This window comes from Scyliorhinus canicula, chromosome 11 (assembly GCF_902713615.1).
Source record: "Scyliorhinus canicula chromosome 11, sScyCan1.1, whole genome shotgun sequence".
Lineage (NCBI taxonomy): Eukaryota > Metazoa > Chordata > Chondrichthyes > Carcharhiniformes > Scyliorhinidae > Scyliorhinus > Scyliorhinus canicula.
In genome coordinates, this window is record NC_052156.1 from 9,814,456 (window position 1) to 9,833,841 (window position 19,386).

Consider the following 19,386-nt stretch of genomic DNA (forward strand, 5'->3'; position numbering starts at 1 on the left):
GCGTGGCCAATCCACCTAACCTGCACATCTTTGGACTGTGGGAGGAAACCGGAGCACCCGGAGGAAACCCACGCACACACGGGGAGGATGTGCAGACTCCGCACAGACAGTGACCCAAGCCGGAATCGAACCTGGGACCCTGGAGCTGTGAAGCAATTGTGCTAGCCACAATGCTGCCGTGCTGCCCACTAGAGGGGCATTCCTTTAAAGCATGGGTCAGTTGATCACCTTGCCTCCCACTGTTCACCTTCGCCGCCTCCACCACCACCCACCTCCCCACCAGAAGCTTCGGCCTAGATTATTTCTGCTTTTGCTTCCGACATTCCAGCCCACCCCTGTGCCTGTCTGGAACCCGCTGCCAAGAGCTGCTCAAAGGGGTCACGTGTAACTTACTGGGATCCCGGAAAGGCCCGCGGGCCCTGTTACTCCCGGTTGTCCTTGCTCTCCTCTCAGGCCGGGCAAACCCTGTGTTGGAAGAATATCAACAACATTTTGGCATGTCTTTCATTTCCAACAAAGGTAAAAACAGTATCTCAGGCGGAACCTGTCTTTTTCCAACAATTCCGATAACAGATAAGCTGGTGAAACACTCGCAGGGGTGGTATAGGAGTATCGTAAGTCTATTTAGAAGAAAACAAGGATAGGAAATGGCTTTCTGATGTGTGAAGGTGCCGGGCCTATTATCTCAGTTCGAATAAATGGGCGGGGAGAAGGGAACAAAAAGGGAAAAGACTTGCATTTATATAGCATGACCGCGGGATGTCCCAAAGCATTTTACAGGCAATGAAATACTTTGCAAGTGTTGTCACTGTTGCAATTTAGGAACTGCGGAGGCCAATTTGCAAACTGCAATTGACCATTGCGACAACAACCAGATCGTCCATCTCTGGGATACCGGTTGAGTACAAGCCACAAGGGAGGCTTGGAAAAGCCTCCATCAAATTCTTCAGATATATAAAAACAAACCTCAGTGCAGTTACTGAACAACTCCAGGTTCAAAAATAATTTCATTTGATTAAATGTTACGTCTACTCAATGGATGTGATATTTTTCAACTGAGCATCGTAATACCCTGGCCTCATAATTTAATCAGTTCAAACCGTTGGACAAGGAGGTTTTATGACGCAGTGGGTAGCGTCCCAGCCTCTGAGCCGGAAGCTCCCGGTTCGAGTCCCACCCCAGGACTTGATGGCCAAGGAAGGTGTGTTCAAAATGGGGTCAAACCGGTGGAGTGTGTCAACCTGTAAATCCTTCCAGCACGCCAATGGCTGGGGGTAAGAATGGGAGAGACTCCTGGTAAACCATGCTTCATGTGGAGTGGCGCTGTAAGCCCCTGGTGACAACCTAGTGACCTGGGCTAGAATTCTCCCGCCATTGAAATTGTCTTTTCCCGCTGGCAGTGCACTCCCGCCCATGGGTTGCCTGGTGGCATGGGATGGCTTCAATGAGAAATCCCAATGACCAGCGAATGGTTTGGCCGAAATACGCGACTGGGGGATCCAAGAAACCAGCCCCTGTTACGGGAATTACAAGCTATGGAAACAGACGAAAGAAACAGACACATTACGGGATTCTGCCGTAATCGGCGGGGTGGGCAACTCCGGCGGGACGTAGTGGTGTGAACCACTCAGGGGCTTCAGGGGCTAGGCCCGCCCCAGAGTGGTTTGCATCCTGCTGGCCGGCGGGAAAGGGGCTTGGCGCCACACCAACCAAGAGGGCCTGATTTTCGCACTGGCGGAACAATAGAGTGCCCCCAGGGCACAGGCCCGCCCACGGATCGGTGGGCCCCGATCGCGGGCCAGGCCACCGTGGGGGCACCTCCTGGGGTCAGATCCCCCCCGCCCCAAGAGCCACGGAGACCGCCCGCGCCGCCAGGTCCCGCCGGTAAGGGACCTACTCCAATTTACCCCGGCGGACTGGCAAAAGACGGGCGGGACTTCGGCCCATCGCGGGCCGGAGAATTCGGGCAGCCCCGGGGCCCATTGAGTCGCGCAGGTCCCCGCCATTCTCTGAGGCGGGCGGCGCGATTCACGCCGTGCCGATTTTTGGGGGGTCGGAAAATTTGGAGGACGGAGGGGACGGGATTCACGCCGACCCCCAGCAATTCTCCGACCCGGCGGGGGGGGGGGGGGGGGGGGGGGGGGGGGGGTCAGAGAATCCCGCCCCTGATGTGGGAAAAGAATTGGCATGAAAGTCATTGGATAAACACAAATAATAGCTTCCTAATGCTTATCCTTTCGCTTTGCTGTACTTACAAATGGAGCGACTTCCAAACACAATTTTAACTAACACACTCCCCTGTCCAACTTGCCAAGTATTGCAATTCATTACTACAGCATCTTGTATTTATATGGTACCTTTAACACAGGAAAGCATAGCAAGTTACTCCGCTTGAACATTGTCAAACCAGCTGGAGAAGGAGGAATTAAAACAGGTGACCCCAAAGCTGGGTCAAAGGTGGAGGTTTGAAGGTTTGTCATAAAGGTCTAGAGTTGAAGCAGTTGAGCGGGTTAGAGGGGGAGTGTCAGCGCCTAGGGCGTAGATGGTTGAAAGTGAATGGTGGGTGAGAGCGTGGGGGTGGTGGTTCGCAGGAGCCTGGAGTTGGGGGAACACACAGGTTTCAGGGGATTGTGGGAAGATGCAGAAAAAGAGGGAACCAGGTCATGGAGTAATTGCAATCCTGAAGCATGAAAGGCATCGGAAGAACTGTGCCTGAGCACAGCAGGCCTCAATGTATCTGGTCAATGTGTGGATCACTTACATCTCTGCCAGGTTCCCCGTGTTTTCCCTGCTCACCCTGAAAAGAAATTGAGACATGAAAATCAGTGACGCCACGAGGTAGAGTTAACTAAATGCCTCGCTGAACTGTTCTACTTTCAGTTAGAGTGTAATCACCTCCATCCACGTGAAGCACTCCAATCGCTCAGTACCTTATAGGCCAGGAAGACCTCGGCCTTCACTCCCAATCGAAAAGAGGCAGATCACAAAAGTGCTTCAAACTGTCTCCCAGCTCCAGAGCCAGAAGGGAGGATGGAGTTATCCGTGTTCCTGTTCCCAATCACTGTATTTTGTAGCACTGATTTGAACTTGGTGTGCGAAGCAAGGACCTGGAGGGAGGTATTGGCAGCGAAAGCAGGTAGCTGTCCTTTAGACCCTCCTGGAGAGTGAGATTCAGGAGATGCGTTCTTTTTCATTTTTGTGTTCATTTTTTCCAATTATGGGGCAATTTAACATGGCCAATCCACCTACCCTTTCGAGGTTATGGGGGTGAGTGTTATGGGCCAGGGTTTCAAGAACCCCAAAGTGTATCATGGAGTTCACCTGACCCACAACCTTTAATAGATTGTGGTATGGGGGAGCACACGGGCCTACTTTATAGGTGTGATGCACCAGAGATCCACAGTACTTGTAAATTAAAACAATGTTTATTTATGAAACCAGTTAACACTTTATAAACCCACACTAAACATCTTAACAACTATCAACACCAATAAATCCCCAAACAATACAGTACTCTATAGGTAACACTTAATAAATTCCCAAACAACATCCGGAAGACAAGACCGTTTTTAACACAGAGATCAGGTTTAAATTCACTACTGAGAGCAGTAAGCACTTTGAAATCACCCAATTGATTTGGAGACAGTCTTTAGTTGCGGAGAGGAATCCTTACACAGCTCCTTGCTTTGCCTGCAGCTATCCCGCTCTCAAAACAGAACTAACCACACCGTAGCAAACAGCCTAAAACAAAAGTAAACCAGACAGACAGCCCAGCTCCACCCACTCTCTGACATCACTGTTAAACACCCATTTAGATACATAGAACATAAAGTGCAGAAGGAGGCCATTCGGCCCATCAAGTCTGCACCGACCCACTTAAGCCCTTACTTCCACCCTATCCCTGTAACTCAATAACCTCTCCGAAATGTTTTGGTCACTAAGGGCAATTTACCATGATCAATCCACCTAACCTGCACGTCTTTGGATTGTGGGAGGAAACCGGAGCACCCGGAGGAAACCCACGCAGACACGGGGAGAACATGCAGACTCCGCACAGACAGTGACCCAGCGGGGAATCGAACCTGGGACCCTGGCACTGTGAAGCCACAATGCTATCCACTTGTGCTACCGTGCTGCCCGAAGGTACATCCAGTACAGCTATTTTTATAAACACCCATTTCTTAAAGGTACTCTCACATGACAGTGAGACCCATGCAGACACGGGGAAAATGTGCAATCACCACATTGACAGTGACCCGGGTCCAGGATTGAACCCAGGTCCCCACTGCCGTGAGGCAGCAGTGCTAGCCACTGCACCACTGTGCTACCCCTATTTGTACTTCAGTCACGTATCAAAGGACATTTGATGTTAGACGTTTAGCTGCTGTTGTATAAAGAGTCAAAGGTACTGCTCCTTTTACAAACACCTTTATTCCACTTTAACAGACTCTGCACAAAACTCTCTCTTCATGTCACCTGACACAAAGGTCCCCTGAATCCCCTTTACATATCAGTGTCAATTATTGGATACTTAACATAAACTAGACATTTAATTGGAATGTCTCTTCACCCATTCCTTAACAATCTCCCCTTCTTTGGAGAAACAAAAATTATTAGGTGAAAACAAAATTACAAGAAACTCAAAAACACACATGTAATTTCCCCCCTTCTTATTTTCACTTTTTTTGGGAAAAAAACCAGTCACAGAAACAGGCGCCCTTCATTAACAATATCCAAATGTTTCTGTGAACTAGCCCCTCTTTTTGTAGAACAGTCGGACAATTGATAGCTACTGTCGACCCATTTAATTTTTGCTATTTCCCCTCTGTCCATCATCTGCTTCAAACTTGCGATTTCTATCCTTAACCTTTTTTCATTGATACTTTTTGTAGAGTGCACATTTTCCCACAGGATTTATTGTCAGTGTGACACTCAATGGGTATGTTACCCAAATCCTCTAATCCCAAAATTTCTGTCAATATCTGACTTATATAAAAGGCCATATCCACTGCCTCGACAAGGCTTAACGTCTCAGCAGCCAAATTGCTTTTGGCCACTCTCTTTATTTTCTTAGTTTCCCACAAAAAAGGGCAACATTTACCATTGTTCCCCAAAAGGAAAACTATAAAACCTCCTGTGCTTGAATCCCCATCACATAAATTTGCATAGGACACATCACTATAAACTATGAGTTTCAAGTGCCGACGGTCACCCAAAACCGGGAACCTCAAAACACACTCCTGCATTTTTGTTTGGCCAACGCTTTATTTGCTCTTATTGTGGCTTCCACTTTGGGGTCATTCATTTTTGTACTCAACTCAAAGACATCAAATCTCACGTCCAGTCCAGTCTGTCTACCTAACCAATTCAGTTGCCCAATTAAACTTCGCAGTTGCTCTTTTTCCATCTTTGAAACCGTTGCGTCTTTTTGTGAAACCTGGCCATGACTAATTGCTATTGGGCTGATGCTTTCCAAATAAGATTGCTGACGTAAAGTTGCCCCTAACTTCGTCTGTCCGATTTCCAGTCCAATATATTTAAATGCACCGGAAGCCTGACTTCCAAACCTGAATTCTTTCCTCAAACCAGATATTACAATAGTTTCGAAATCACTCGTCCCACCCCACAAAAAATCATCGACATGCATCATAAAGATGCCAGAAAGATTTCCTTTGTAGTGCCAGTAAAACATTGCCGGATCTGCTTTCAACTGGCAACAGCCTAACTTTAACAAAACTGACCTTACCGAAAAATACAAGACTCTAGATGCGTCATTTAATCCTTATACACATTGATTCAACTTCCAGAGTACCAGTTCTGTGTTAACTGCCTCTTTAGGAGGACGGAGAGAAATGTCTCTCTGGAGTTGATGCCCCTGCAAAAAGGCAGCTTTATCTATAGATTTTCATTCCCATGCCTTTGTGGCTAATAGAGCCAAGAAGATCTTTAAAATAACCTTTCCTGCCATAGGTGAATCTACCCTTAAATCCTGATTGTCTAAGTTTTCTTCAAATCGCCCTGCCACATGCCTGGCCTTTGCCTTATAAGTTCCATCCGGAAGAACCTTTTCCATGCAAATCCATCTGTGGGTTAGAGCTCTTTGTCCCCTATTCGGTACTTCCGTGTATACCCCAAATTCACTCCAACTATGCAGTTTGCTGTTTGGCATCTTTGATAACTTTTTCATCTAATTTATTGGAAGCCACCAAAATCTCACATGCATGTGGGCTTCTACTCCTAATAGAATTCATAGTCTTACTCATGTTCCGAGATCTTGATAAACGACGTCCCCTCTCCCACCTCGTATCTCGTTCTGTACTGCTACTGCTTGATTTTTCCCTTCTGCTGTGGGATGTCCTTTCAATAGTTCTTGACCTTTTCCTGAGGACCTGATGCACTATCTGAACTGGCACTGCGTTTCTGTGCCCTCCATTTTTGAACTTCGTGTTCCCAATCCATTGTCTTGACTCCTTCCCCTGAATGCTGTATATTCAACCAATGTTTATACTTTCCAGTAGCCTTCCCTGCTCTACTAATAACAGTTGAATCCTTCCAGTGACTAGACCCTTTAGGCAAGTATGTCACTTTTGTATCAACTTTTGGCAGTTGTCCTTTCAGAAAAATGGCCTATTCTAATTCATCAGAAGTGTTGTGTTCTCGTGATTTTTGGAGTTGCGGTAGAGCCGGGAGTGCAGGAGGCGAAAGAGGCCCGTGTCCTGGCCTTTGCGTCCCTAGTAGCCCGACGAAGAATCTTGCTGCAGTGGAAGAATGCGAGGCCCCCAAGTGTGGAGACCTGGATCAGTGACATGGCGGGAGTTATAAAATTGGAAAGGGTCAAATTTGCCCTGAGAGGATCAATACAAGGGTTCTATAAACGATGGCAGCCTTTTCTGGACTTCCTGGCTCAAAGATAGGTATCTTGGTAATTGCAGCAGCAACCCGGGGAGGCGGGGGGGGGGGGGTGTTCCTTATTGTAGTTTCTATTATGTAACTTAATATTGTGTTCATTTGCGTTGTTGTTAATATGCTGTGTTGTTCATGGAGGTGGGGCAAATGTTTATGATTGCTAATATTATTGTTATTTTTGGTATTTTATTATGGTTCGTTGTTGTATAAATTCAAAATTTTTCAAAAAAAAGTATTTTTTTTAAAAAGAAGTGTTGTGTTCCTCTACAGAAACCCTGTCTACATCAGTTAACTGGTCCTCATAGTTCTGAAACACATGCGTACCAAATGACTCTGGTTCCTCATCATGTCTGTCTGCTCTGTCTAAATATGAAAATTTGTAATCTGTTCCCATTATCGTTAATGAATGTACCCTAACAGTTTGATTGCCATGTTGAAAAATAATTGTTTTGCCATCTATGCCTATGATCTTCCCTGGGCCTTTCCATTCATTAAAGTTGTCTCTCTTTCAGAGACTTCTACTTCCAAAAAAGCTTTTCTACTGCTATGTAATGCATTTAAATGCTCAGCAAAGGCAGAGCTAATTCTAGTCCCTTCTCAAGCTAGAGGCTGGTCATCTAAAATGGATGGAATTTTAGGATTTCTACCAAACATTAATTGATAGCCCCCAACCATCTGCAATGAATTCTGTCCATGTACCGCCCATGCTAAAGCTGAATTTGGCTTGCAGTTTGGTCTATCTGCCAAAATTTTCCGGAGCATGTCATCTATTACCGCATGGTTTCTTTCACACACACCATTACTAAATGGGCTTTCCGCAGTCGTATTCATAACCATGATATTCACGTTTTTACACATATCCCTAAACGCATCATTAGCAAATTCTCCCCAATGTCCGTAACGAATTTTGCCGGTGGGCCCATTCCTGTCCCTATCCATTTTTCCACGATTTGATCCAGAACTACTCTTTTCTTTACTTCGTACAATCGTTGATTGTCTAAATCTGGCTGCTAAATCTACAAAATGCTAAATAAATATATTATTGGCTTTATCCCAGACCTTAAGGTCCATGGCCACAATGTCGATAAAATCTCTGGCCAAAGGTAGGGTTACTATCGGTCGTGCTGGTGTCCTTCTGTACTTCCTACAAACTTCACAGCGATCACTAACCTGTTCTATCAGTTTAGTATAGTCTTCATCCCTTACCCCCGAGGAGATGGATGCGCAAATTGCCTATGCAGTTTTAATACAACAAGCTTTTTATCAGCTAAAGTCCCATTTTCAACTGCCATTAACACATCCTTCACAACTGTACTTGAAATATTATTTGTCAGTAATGGAATACAATAGTGTCCCGACTGTGTAAATTCTCAGTCCACCGTCTTTCCAAAAACGGTTGCTTATCCTGTTCTATAGTCAGTTTCAAGTGTGCTTTCTTCATCAACGGTCTGCTCAGAAGCAAAGGTATCTCACTTGATACAACATCTGTGCTAATGAAATGATTCACTCCAGCAATATTGCAAGGGATCACCACTCTTTTCAGCGACTTCAGAGTATTATCATCCCCAAACCTGAAACTTGTGGAACTTTCAAATTCCTTAGCAGGGCTAATACTCACCCTCAATCCAGGAGTCCCAGGTGGGCCATTCTTCCCATCTATTCCATTTCTGCCATCCAGCCCAGGTGGTCCTCGGTCACCCTGTGTTCGGAAAGCAGAATGGCGGTTTCAGGTTTTGCTCTTTTATATATATTTTTGGAAGCAAATAATACCCGAGACAAAAGTCCTATCGTGACAAATATGATGACAAGTCAAAATGGAGTAATCTTTTAATGCCACTTATGTAGGGTGCGGCGTGGGGTGATGGTGTAGTGGTATTGTCATTGGACTAGTAATCCTGAGACCCAGGGTAATGCTTTGGGAACCCTGGTTCAAATCCCACCAGGGCAGATGGTGAAATTTGAGTTCAATAAAAAAAACCTGGAATGAAAAGTCCAATGATGACCGTGAAACCATTGTCGATTGTCATAAACACCCATCTGGTTCGCTAATGTCCTGTCGGGAAGGAAATCAGCCATCCTTACCTGGTCTGGGCCACATGTGACAGCAGAACCACAGCAATGTGGTTGACCACAATGCCACTCAGTTCAAGGGCACTTGGGGAAGAGCAATCAATGCTGGCCTTGCCTGCAACGCCCACATCCCATAAAAAATAAAAATTGTAGTGAGTGTGGGTCGGTGAGTTTAGTCTTGATGTTTCCGGATGACCGACTGCATAAATTCTGTGCTATTCCACCTGCAGGACAGAACATCAGTCCGATCCTTGTCCTCTGTTAAGTTAGCCAATCTCTATCAAAGGTCTGGACATCAGAAATGACCACTGGCCCCCCTGGGTTGAGGTCGGGGGAAGAATTCATCAGTGGTAGGGGGAGGATAAACGGCTCGAGGACCCTATTTCCAATCACTATCCAGCAACCCAAACTGAGCCTGAATGTGGAGCGAAGGTGGGTTTGTCTTCAGGTGGGACACCCTGCATGGCCCAATGGATCTACCTTCCCCGATGGAAGCGAGAAATTAAACAGCAGCAAGGATCTACAAAAATAAACCCCTGGCTTTACGCGGCGACTTCAGAAATTGTGAAATTAAAACAAAAGACACATCTGAATACATTTTTGGCAAAGACAGCCAGTCTCATCACCCACAGTGAGTGTCCATCGATATGTCGAAGCACTTACATTCATCAGAACATCTGACTCCAATTCTAAATCTGGGCCAGGATTTCACAGCTACCCTGGCTCCTGTCAAACTGAATGGAGATTGAAATGGTTTGTGATATCCTTGTGAGTGTATTGGCGGGGGGAGGGGGAGGGGGGGGGGGGGGGGGGGGGGGGCATGCCGCAATGGGGCCGTATAATTCTGGCCCGTGTCACTGTAGGATTTTGGGGGAAGTGCAACTAGAACGGTGATTCCCCAAACGGCGAGTACTTCACTTAAACATGCCTTTGTGTCGGCTGCCAAGTGGAGGCTCAACAGTTCCTCACAGGAAGTGAGGAAACGACAGCCCTGGAAAAGCAGTACGGTACACCTGCTGAACAGGAGCTAAGGTAAAAGAGGAATTGTTGCTCCGCTTCACCTTCTATCATCCCGGATGCCACAACGATAATGGGGTTTGGCTGAAAAGAGAGACGTGTTGCGGAAGCTTTTCATCTTGCACTCATCGAGACAAACACAAGAATGCCAAATTTCAAACAATCACGCAACAATTTATGCCATAGGAGGAAAGGTGATTGATTGGCCAAGACATTGCCATGATGAAAGCAACAGGGAACTACGGACTCGCCAAGCTCTCAAGTAATATAACGAAGGTGCAAGGCTTTTTCCTGTAGTATGAGTTGTTGCGATGGTTTGAAATTTGGTATTCTCACATTTGTCCTGAAGAGTGCAAGATGAAAAGCTTCCGCAGCATGTTTCTTTTCAACGATATTCAGGTTCTATATTCCCGAGCGACTGTTAATGCAATCATGGACTAATAACAGCAATTAATCACCATCACTGGGTCTACTATAGACGTACAGATGAGGCTAGAAATCTCTCAGGGGTGGTGAGGCTTGTTTGGTTTCCCACGCCAAGCAAGAAGATGGGGTGAGCGAGAGAGAAAGGGGGAGAAGAGAGCGAAAGACAGCATCAGGCTGAAATTCAGCTCACTCAACATCTCAAAGCAGGCAGACCAGGCGTGAAACCAAGAGGACTAAGCCTGTTGGAGACGGCATGTGAGTCAGAAATCACCTCACGCTGCATTCCGAGTCCTGTGGTAAAGTTCTCCATTCTCTGAAATCCAGGTGACACGGCACTTACCTCCTTTTGAAGGGAGGGAGGGAGAGAACGTGCTTCCGTTGCTCATCGACGCATCTCATGCGCTTCATCTCACTGGGAATCTGGATCAGAGAGGGACACAGACTCCGGTGGAATGAAGGACATCAGAATGTGTCTTCCTTGTCTTGTTGTTCACCAATCCCACAGCATTGCTCTGCCACGGGCAAGATCGCTTCCCTTTTCCCGCAGAACCTTTCGTCTCTTCCACCCTATACACCAATCAGGTCACCGGGTGGCCTGATACACAAGTACAGACATGGGCCTGGATTTTGCTGTGATAATGATGTCGAGGTCATCAGGGTTCAGGAATACCCTGTTCCCACCAGTACTCAGCACTGAGATTGCTGCAACGACCTGAACCTACGGTACTTATACATTCTGCACAAAGCCATGCCCAATACATTTAGTGAGTTTTTAAACACTAGAATAAGAGATAATTACTTTTGAACAACTTCTCTGGCCCTGAAAAGTAAAAATTACAAGTGTGGAGCCTCACTCCCTTGGAAGAAAATAACATTGTAGAATTTAATTTGACTTTTACTGTTTATTTTGCCTCTCTCTCTTAATCCCATCTGTATTTTCCAATCTTTATATTGTTTGCTGTACAAGATTTAAATATAATCTATATTCCATTTTTAACTTCCTGGTTTGCTGTCAGTATGACTCAGTGAGGATACTTCAATCTGATTGGGTGAAGAGCTTCAATGTTGCCCGCACGGTGCGTAGATGTCTGGTGGAGGCTGCTGCACCAAATCAGACAGCGGAAATCCATCATGACCAGCCCACGGAAATTCTCGGAGCAACTACTGGCAACGCAAGTGCCAGATGCCATTCCTACACTGCAGAGAACAAAACTCTGGACCATAGTTCCAGTGCTGATGCATATTTGAAATGAAAAATGAAATGAGAATTGCTTATTGTCACAAGTAGGCTTCAATGAAGTTACCGTGAAAAGCCCCTAGTCGCCACATTCCGGCGCCTGTTTGGGGAGGCTGGTACGGGAATTGAACCGTGCTGCTGGCCCGCTTTGGTCTGCCTTAACAGCCAGCGATTTAGCCCAGTGTGCTAAACTAGCCCCTATTTGTATCAATTACACAGAGATAATGAGTTAACAACATTTTCAATAGTAATAGGATGTCCAAAGAAGTGCAGGTTAGGCGGATTGACCATGCTAAATTGCCCTTAGTGTCCAAAAGGTTAGATTGGGTGACGGGTTAAGGTGGAGGTGTAGGCTTAAGTAGGGTGCTCTTTCCAAGGGCCGGGGCAGATTCGATGGGCCGAATGGCCTCCTTCTGCACTGTAAATTCTATGATTCTATGAGTTAAGAGGACAAGTGTTTAATAAATTTAAAAATTCCATGCTGCCTGAACTGGATATGGAGCATAAACGTGAGTTTAGCTTTGAATGGGTGGCTAAAGTTCAAAAGTATCCTTTAACTTAATTATAAAGAAAATAACATGGCAAAAATTTCTACAGTGTTTTACCACATCATAAGTGATTGCACAGTGGAGTTTTTTTGGAATTCTGGACTATTATTTGGTCAGAAAATGTTGCAGCCATTCTGAGGTAGAAATACCCTCCAATGGCACTAAAGAATTGATCTATTAATCCATCTTTGGTGGCATTAATCAAGGAAGGAATGATGACCAGAGGGACTGGGAAAACTCCCAACGTTTCTTTGAATGTTATCATTTAGTCTTTGGCATCATCTGAACCATCAGGGGAAATGTAAGGCGGGTGTAAGGTCTCAACTGAAGGTAGCTCCCAGCAGACCTCACTGCGGCCTCAGATTGTCAACCTAGAGATGAGAGTGCTTGAGAAATCTGGACAAAACGTCAAGGTCTGTAAATTTGGATCCCACTCAGAATGTAACCATTGATAGTGAAGATGAGATAATGCAGCAAGTAATGCTCCGATGGCCTTTTGACTCAATATAAATTTGTGAATGCTGTTGGGAGAAATAAATTGAGGGAGGGGAGTTAAAAGTTTATAGGCCAAGACAATGACAAATTGGAATAGAACACAGTGGCAAGTCTTGGTCGGTCCTTCTAGAACTCAGGAGGGACAATGTAGAAAGGTTCAAGGCCACAATATCAAGTGTCAAGTTCATATAACGAAGCAAGGTCAGAACTTTTGAAGTAAAGAGAGTGCTGGTGAGGTCCAGAGGTAATATGGAGATGTTGGAAGCACTTTGTCCGACATGAGATCATTATTCAAGTCTCGTGCGGATTTGGCCTTCGTCGAGAATTGTAGCAAGGGAATGGAAAGTTGCTGAACATTTAACATTGGAGTGCCTCAACCTCAGAATTTCCAGTCCAATCCTGATTCTTGACAGCGATGAAGAAACATTTTCCACTTTTTCTTTATTTTCTATGAATGTTTGTGGCAGCAAAGTGGGGGGTTCCTTGGGATGGAACACCTTTCTAGTCTGGGCACACAAGATCAGCTTCAGGAGATATCAGGTGAAGCACAATGTGAGGCAAATGAAGAGGAAAGCTCCTTCCACTCAGCCTTTACACAACCTCAGACTAGCCCCTTTTGTCCTTCGTACCCCTGCCACTCTCAACCCTACCTCAGGTCACACTTCCACTTTCCACACTGCCTCCTTGATGCCTTATTTTGGGGGAGATTGTTAATCTGGTGTCAGTGTTGCAAGACATTAATAGGAGCATATAAAGTAGATGAGAGAGCAACTATTAATGCTGGGTTAGGATGCATAGTCTAAAATCTAGAACCAGACATTTCAGGCAGTACTTCTTCATGCAAAGGGTGGGAGCAGTTGGGAACTCACTTTTGCAATTAATCAAATAGTATTTTTAAATTTGTGATTGATAGAGTTTTGCTATTCCAAGGGTATTGAGATTGTGGGACAGTGAGGGGTATATCCCCTGGAATGCCAAGGGTCTAAATGGGCACCTCCTGTTTGCTACATTACATCTTTGGTTTGTACAGATGACCAGGAAATCACCCCTCATGATCCAAGAGTTATTTCACCATTTGCTACCTCCCGAAACCCCCCCCCGCGGAAGATGCCCTTTACCCACAGACTGGCAGAAAATTCCACGCGACCAAGTCGTCTCTTCAAGTAGCTATCAAAACCCTTTAAAATCACAATTTATACACGGGTATGTCAAATTTGGATTATACACGAGTTTAGTTAATGGATTACCTTTTCTCCGGGGAATCCTCTTGGGCCTTGATCACCCTACAGGGAAATTGGATGAAAAATTAAATTGCGCATCAGCAACACGATGGTCATAACTGAACCACAATGCTGGTTGGTCACCTTCATATCAACCATCATTTCTTAGGATTTAGGCAGGTGGTTTTGCAGCTAAATGTCCTTCCTGTCACCAACCCTCTCCGTTTACCAGGGCCAGGAACAAGCATCAATCTACACGGGCTTCTTGTACCAGTGCCTGGGTTCTTTAGAAGCCAACAAAACCTGGGACCTGAACCAGGGGCCTTCTGGTCAGAGGCAGTAGAACAATTCCAGCCCAACAATGGATGTTCCCCATTTCTACTCATCCTTCCACACTCTTTTCCTGAATTTCAACAATCTGGGTACAATTAAAAAACTGTAAGACTTGCACTTAGGCAGCGCACCTCAGAACCTCAGGACATCTCAAAATACTTTACTGTCAATTAAGCATGCCTGAGGTGTAGCACCTCGAAATGGAGGAGAGCAGCTTACAAAGATTGGACCAACATTTCTGTTGTCGTAATTCAGCCGTAGGTGTGGTGCATCGGGCAGAAAGATCAACAAGGGCCCAAATATGCCAAGTGTGAGTTCTCACCTAGGGAAACAAAACCTCCATATCGCCCAGACATGACCCACAGCATCTGAGGGGACCGGGTTAGGGCAACAGGATGGAAAATCATCAAATACGTTCTCACGCAAACATCATAATTACGTTTAATAATTATCCACAGAAGTATTGATGGTGCTAGGACGTGAAACCCTGGAGTCCTCGTGCAGTATTCTCCCATCTGGGACTAAGTCCTGTGGCGGGGGCGGGAATGTGGAGCTTTTCCCGCTGCGGAGGCAGGTGGGAAAAATGTCGCATCTTCTGGATCCGACCCATTAATTGTGCAAACGGGTGGTTTGTGCCGCATTCCCTGGTGGAGCAGGCCTGATGGCGCATAGTCCGTCGTCCTACCCGGGCACCATATTGAAAAGAGGCCCAACTTCACTGACCCACAATTGAAGAAAGAAGATGGACGTCCTGAAAAAGAAGATGGATCTGCGGGAACACTCTGAGGCTGGAAGGTGGGCCTCCTCAGTGACACTGAATCTGGAAGATCCAACAATGTATGCTCCCCCCCCCCCCCCCCCCCCACTACTATGGTGCTTCGGGGTCCAGGGTTGGCATCGGCCTCCATCCAGAACTCTGGAGATGGCCCCAGGCATTGTTCGGTTGAGTCCCAACATCCGCACAGCGCGTCCCAGACGTGTTGTGCATCAGCGTGTTTTCCCACTGGTGCTGCGGAGAATTGGGCACGGGTGGAAGGTTCCGGTATGGTCTTCATCACCATCCCATCCATAGAATGCAAATAATTTTCATGCCGGCCTCCAGTGGATTTCCTGCTTCCCCGTAGCGCGCACCAGCGGAAGATCCCGCGGGAAATTCAAGCTGGCGTAAAACCAGTTTTTTGGGCCTCCCGCTGAATTCTATCCCCACCATTGAAGCCATCGGTCGGGACACAGGAGCATTCCTCCCATTGTTAAATAAACCTCTGCTCTATTAAGGGCTCTGACGTGCAGCTGCATCTTCTCCACAACTGGGGGTCGGAGAGAATGGGTGCACAATAGAAATAAATACAGCAAGGAACTTACTTGTGGCCCTGGGGGACCTCTTTGACCATCCAAACCCTGTCACAATAATAAGAGAGAAAAAAATCAATGCAGATTCACATTGTAAAACAGATTTATTTTTGTCACCCGTGTCCATCAAGCAACATTGAGGAGAGAAAGCACATTTAATACACAAGAATCGAACTCCCAAATCAGCTTCAGCAGGTTCACAATAGATGGCAGAGCACAAAAAATCTCCTCAATCGAACATGCAAATTGTCATCCAAATTCGGCTAATTCAACTAACATTTACAATCCACATTAATGACTTGGGTGAAGAGACAGAGAGTGACGTAGCTAAGTTTGCTGCTGATACAAACTAGGTGGAAAGGTAAGCTGTGAGGAGGACACAGAGCAGCTGCAAAGACAGGTTAAATGATTGGTAAGAAGGTGGCAGATGGAGTGTAATATTGGGAAATGTGAAGTTGTTCACTTCGGTCAGAAGACTAAGAAGGCCGAATATTTTTATAAAGCTGAAAAACTTTTTAAGTGATGATGTGGGCAGCACGGTAGCACAAGTGGCTGTGACTGTGGCTTCACCACACCAGGGTCCCAGGTTCGATTCCCCGCTGGGTCACTGTCTGTGCGGAGTCCGCACGTTTCCCCGTGTCTGCGTGGGATTCCTCCGGGTGCTCCGGTTTCCTCCCAGAGTCCAAAGACGTGCAGGTTAGGTGGATTGGCCATGATAAATTGCCCTGAGTGACCAAAAAGGTCAGGAGGGGTTATTGGGTTGCATGGATAGGGTGGAGGTGAGGGCTTACGTGGGTCGGTGCAGACTTGATGGGCCGAATGGACTCCTTCTGCACTGTATGTTCTGTGTTCGATGTGCAAAGAGAGTTGGGTTTCCTCTACCAAAGGAATGCAGAAAGTTATCTTGCAGATGCAGCAAGCAACTAGGAAGGCAAATGGCATGTTGGCCTTTATTGTAAGTGGGTTAGAATACAAGACTAAAGAAGTCTGGCAATATTATATGTTTTTGTGAGAATGCATCTGGAATACTGTAGTAATCTACGGGAGGCAGGAGTTCCGTCAACACACCAATATTTATTTACAATAACGATATTACAGGAGCAGCTACAAACAGTGCTGCTAGCAGTCCAGTCAACTTAAGACTGGCTCACAAAGCCTACACAGGTGATTATATGGGCCCCCTCAATGAGCTATCATTGAGGGAGCTCATTCTCCAATTGGCCAACCAATAAAGCCAATTGGAGTTCATTACAAATACTGTGTGCAGTTTTGATCTCCACGTTTAAGGAAGGATATACCTACACTGGGAGCGGTACAGTGAATGTTCACTAATCCCTGGGATGAGGGAGTTATCCTTTGATGAGAGGAACGGTTGAGGACTCTGGTTCTGTACTCAATGGGAGTTCAGAAGGCTGAGGGCTGATCTCATTGAAACTTACAGGATACTGTGAGGCCTGGATAGAGTGGACGTGGAGAGGATGTTTCCACTAATCGGAAAAGCTAGAACCCGAGGGCACCGCCTCAGACTGAAGGGACAATCCTTTAAAACTGAGACGAAGAGGAATTTCTTCAGCCAGAAGGTGGTGAATTTGTGCTGCAGATGGCTGTGGAGGCCAAATGATTGAGTGTCTTTAAGACAGAGACCGATTGGTTCTTGATTAATAAGGCATCAGGGGTTTTGGGGAGAAGGCAGGAGAATGGGGATGAGACATATATCAGCCATGACTGAATGGAGGAGCAGACTCGATGGGCTGAATGGGTAAATCTCACGAGGCGTATTGGCTGCGGGGAAGCTCGAGGATTGCTTCTCCTGGTATCGACTGGCTGTCCTCCTGTTCGAACGTGACACGGCCAGTAGATCACGCCCAAGGTGAAAGCCCAACTCATACTTTGCGATGCATAATCGGCTGAGTTCATTATTTGGTCAATTATATTCCAACAAAGTTCTGCGAGTGCGTCAAACATTCAGAATAAAATGTGAGTTTCAAACTTACTCGACTACCGACTGGACCCGGGAGACCAGTCTCTCCTCTGAGCCCACTCAGTCCAGATTCCCCCGGCTTGCCAGCGTCACCCTAGAAAATAAAACCAAATAAACGTCGAGAGGTTAAAAGTGACATCGTCAAACGTCTCCTGTTCAACTCAGCTGGGCTGCAACTTCTACCTGTTTTGTACAAAATGCATACATGTAATTACAATGCATTTTCGTCGATGAATGCCAGCCGATTACATGAGCAAGTGAAAGTCGCCACAGTCCGAGATGACCAGAGGCTGCTTTCGCCTTTGAGTGGGGAGAGCTGACTGGTGGTGATTTAACCTGAGTGTCACCGCACCTCAGGCAAGGGGCAAGGTTGAGAAGGCCTTCATGAATAACCTCAGCCAGTACGGGGAATTGAACCCACGCTGCTGGCCTCTCTCGGCATCACGAACCAGCTGTCCAGCCACGTGACTATATTTTTTGACTATATTTATGCCTGTTATGCTGTGGGAATATACCTAAGACAGACAGGATTGAGTCAAATTGGTCACTGTTGAATTTGCTATTTTGTGGGAATGCAAGGGTTAAGTGAGCAAAAAAAAAGTAATTGCCAGTTCACTGGTGCTGAAGCACTGAAATTGAATTCAGTCAGAAATGTCCTGTGCAGTGTATTCTTTAGGCAAGGTAAAAGCAATAAAAAGACCAAGAGCTTGTGATCATCAGAGGTCAGGAAACATACCAGCGTTACAAACACCTATGATTATTAAAACACTGGCAGGATGACTATCATTAAAGAAATCTTGAAACTCCTTCTGATTTCATAGATTATCATCGTGGTTAGGGGAGTGAGAAACCTTGAAACAGTGCGGAACTGCACCTGGACAATGTTTATCAGCCGTGCGGAATGCAAGGCCTCTGTGTGGGGTAACAACCAAAAAGGGCATTTTGAAACAGCTGATAGGGACTCTGTCCATGAGGGGGTAACATCGCCCTTTGACCACTCACAGAGGCCAGGCACGACCAATCCCTGATTGCCAGAGGTTTTCGAACACGTGTACACAGAGGGGTTACAGAAAGGCGTACCATTTCTTTGTTCTTCACCCTACTCCGGATGTTGACGAATGCATCGTGTGCGTTTGATCAGTGCTCCAGGCGTGAACAGGGACCAACTGAGCAGGGAAAGAGGAAAGCTTGCCTGTATTGTTCAAGGAATATGTATCCCCTTTACCCTCCTTGTTGAGATAAAGTGGGGAGCTGGACAGGAAACCCCTGTTTCTCGACAGGTTACGGTAAAGAGATTGAGGGACAAGCTGGAAGATTCAGCTTCGTGGGTACCTCCCAGACAACTGGATGTGTAAACCTTTGATTCCACAGTTTAAAGAAAGACAGGGAGCTGGATGCTGGGCCATTTCAGAGGGCAGTTAAGGGTCAACCACACTGCTGTGGGTCTGGAGTGACATGTGGGTTAGATCGGGGCGGCAGATTTCTCTTCCAAAAGTGAACCAGATGGGTTTTTACACCAGTTGATGATAGTTTCATGGTCACCATAACTGAGACTTTCAATTGCAGATTTTTACTGAATTTAAACTCCATAGAATCTCTACAGAGCAGAAGAAGGCCATTTGGCCCATTGGATCTGCACCGACCCTCTGAAAGAGCACCCCACCAGGGCTCACTCCCCTCTTCTATCCCAGTCGCCCCACCTAACCTGTACTAAAGGGACACTAAGGGCAAATTTATCATGGCCAATTCACCTAACCTTCACATCTTTGGACTGTGGGAGAAAACCGGAGCACCCGGAGGAAA

General features: G+C 46.2%; 1 protein-coding gene across 1 annotated transcript in view; it reads right to left on the minus strand.

Annotated features, from left to right (window-relative positions):
• col7a1 (collagen, type VII, alpha 1) overlaps positions 1 to 19,386 on the minus strand; it is a 408,534-nt gene that overhangs the window by 170,785 nt on the left and 218,363 nt on the right. The window contains exons 62-67 of the mRNA XM_038812016.1: positions 17,597 to 17,677; positions 15,615 to 15,650; positions 13,947 to 13,982; positions 8,525 to 8,605; positions 2,762 to 2,797; positions 394 to 465 (exon numbers count right to left, since the gene is read on the minus strand). Of these exons, the coding sequence (XP_038667944.1) occupies positions 394 to 465; positions 2,762 to 2,797; positions 8,525 to 8,605; positions 13,947 to 13,982; positions 15,615 to 15,650; positions 17,597 to 17,677 (342 nt within the window). The remainder of the gene's footprint in view (positions 1 to 393; positions 466 to 2,761; positions 2,798 to 8,524; positions 8,606 to 13,946; positions 13,983 to 15,614; positions 15,651 to 17,596; positions 17,678 to 19,386) is intronic.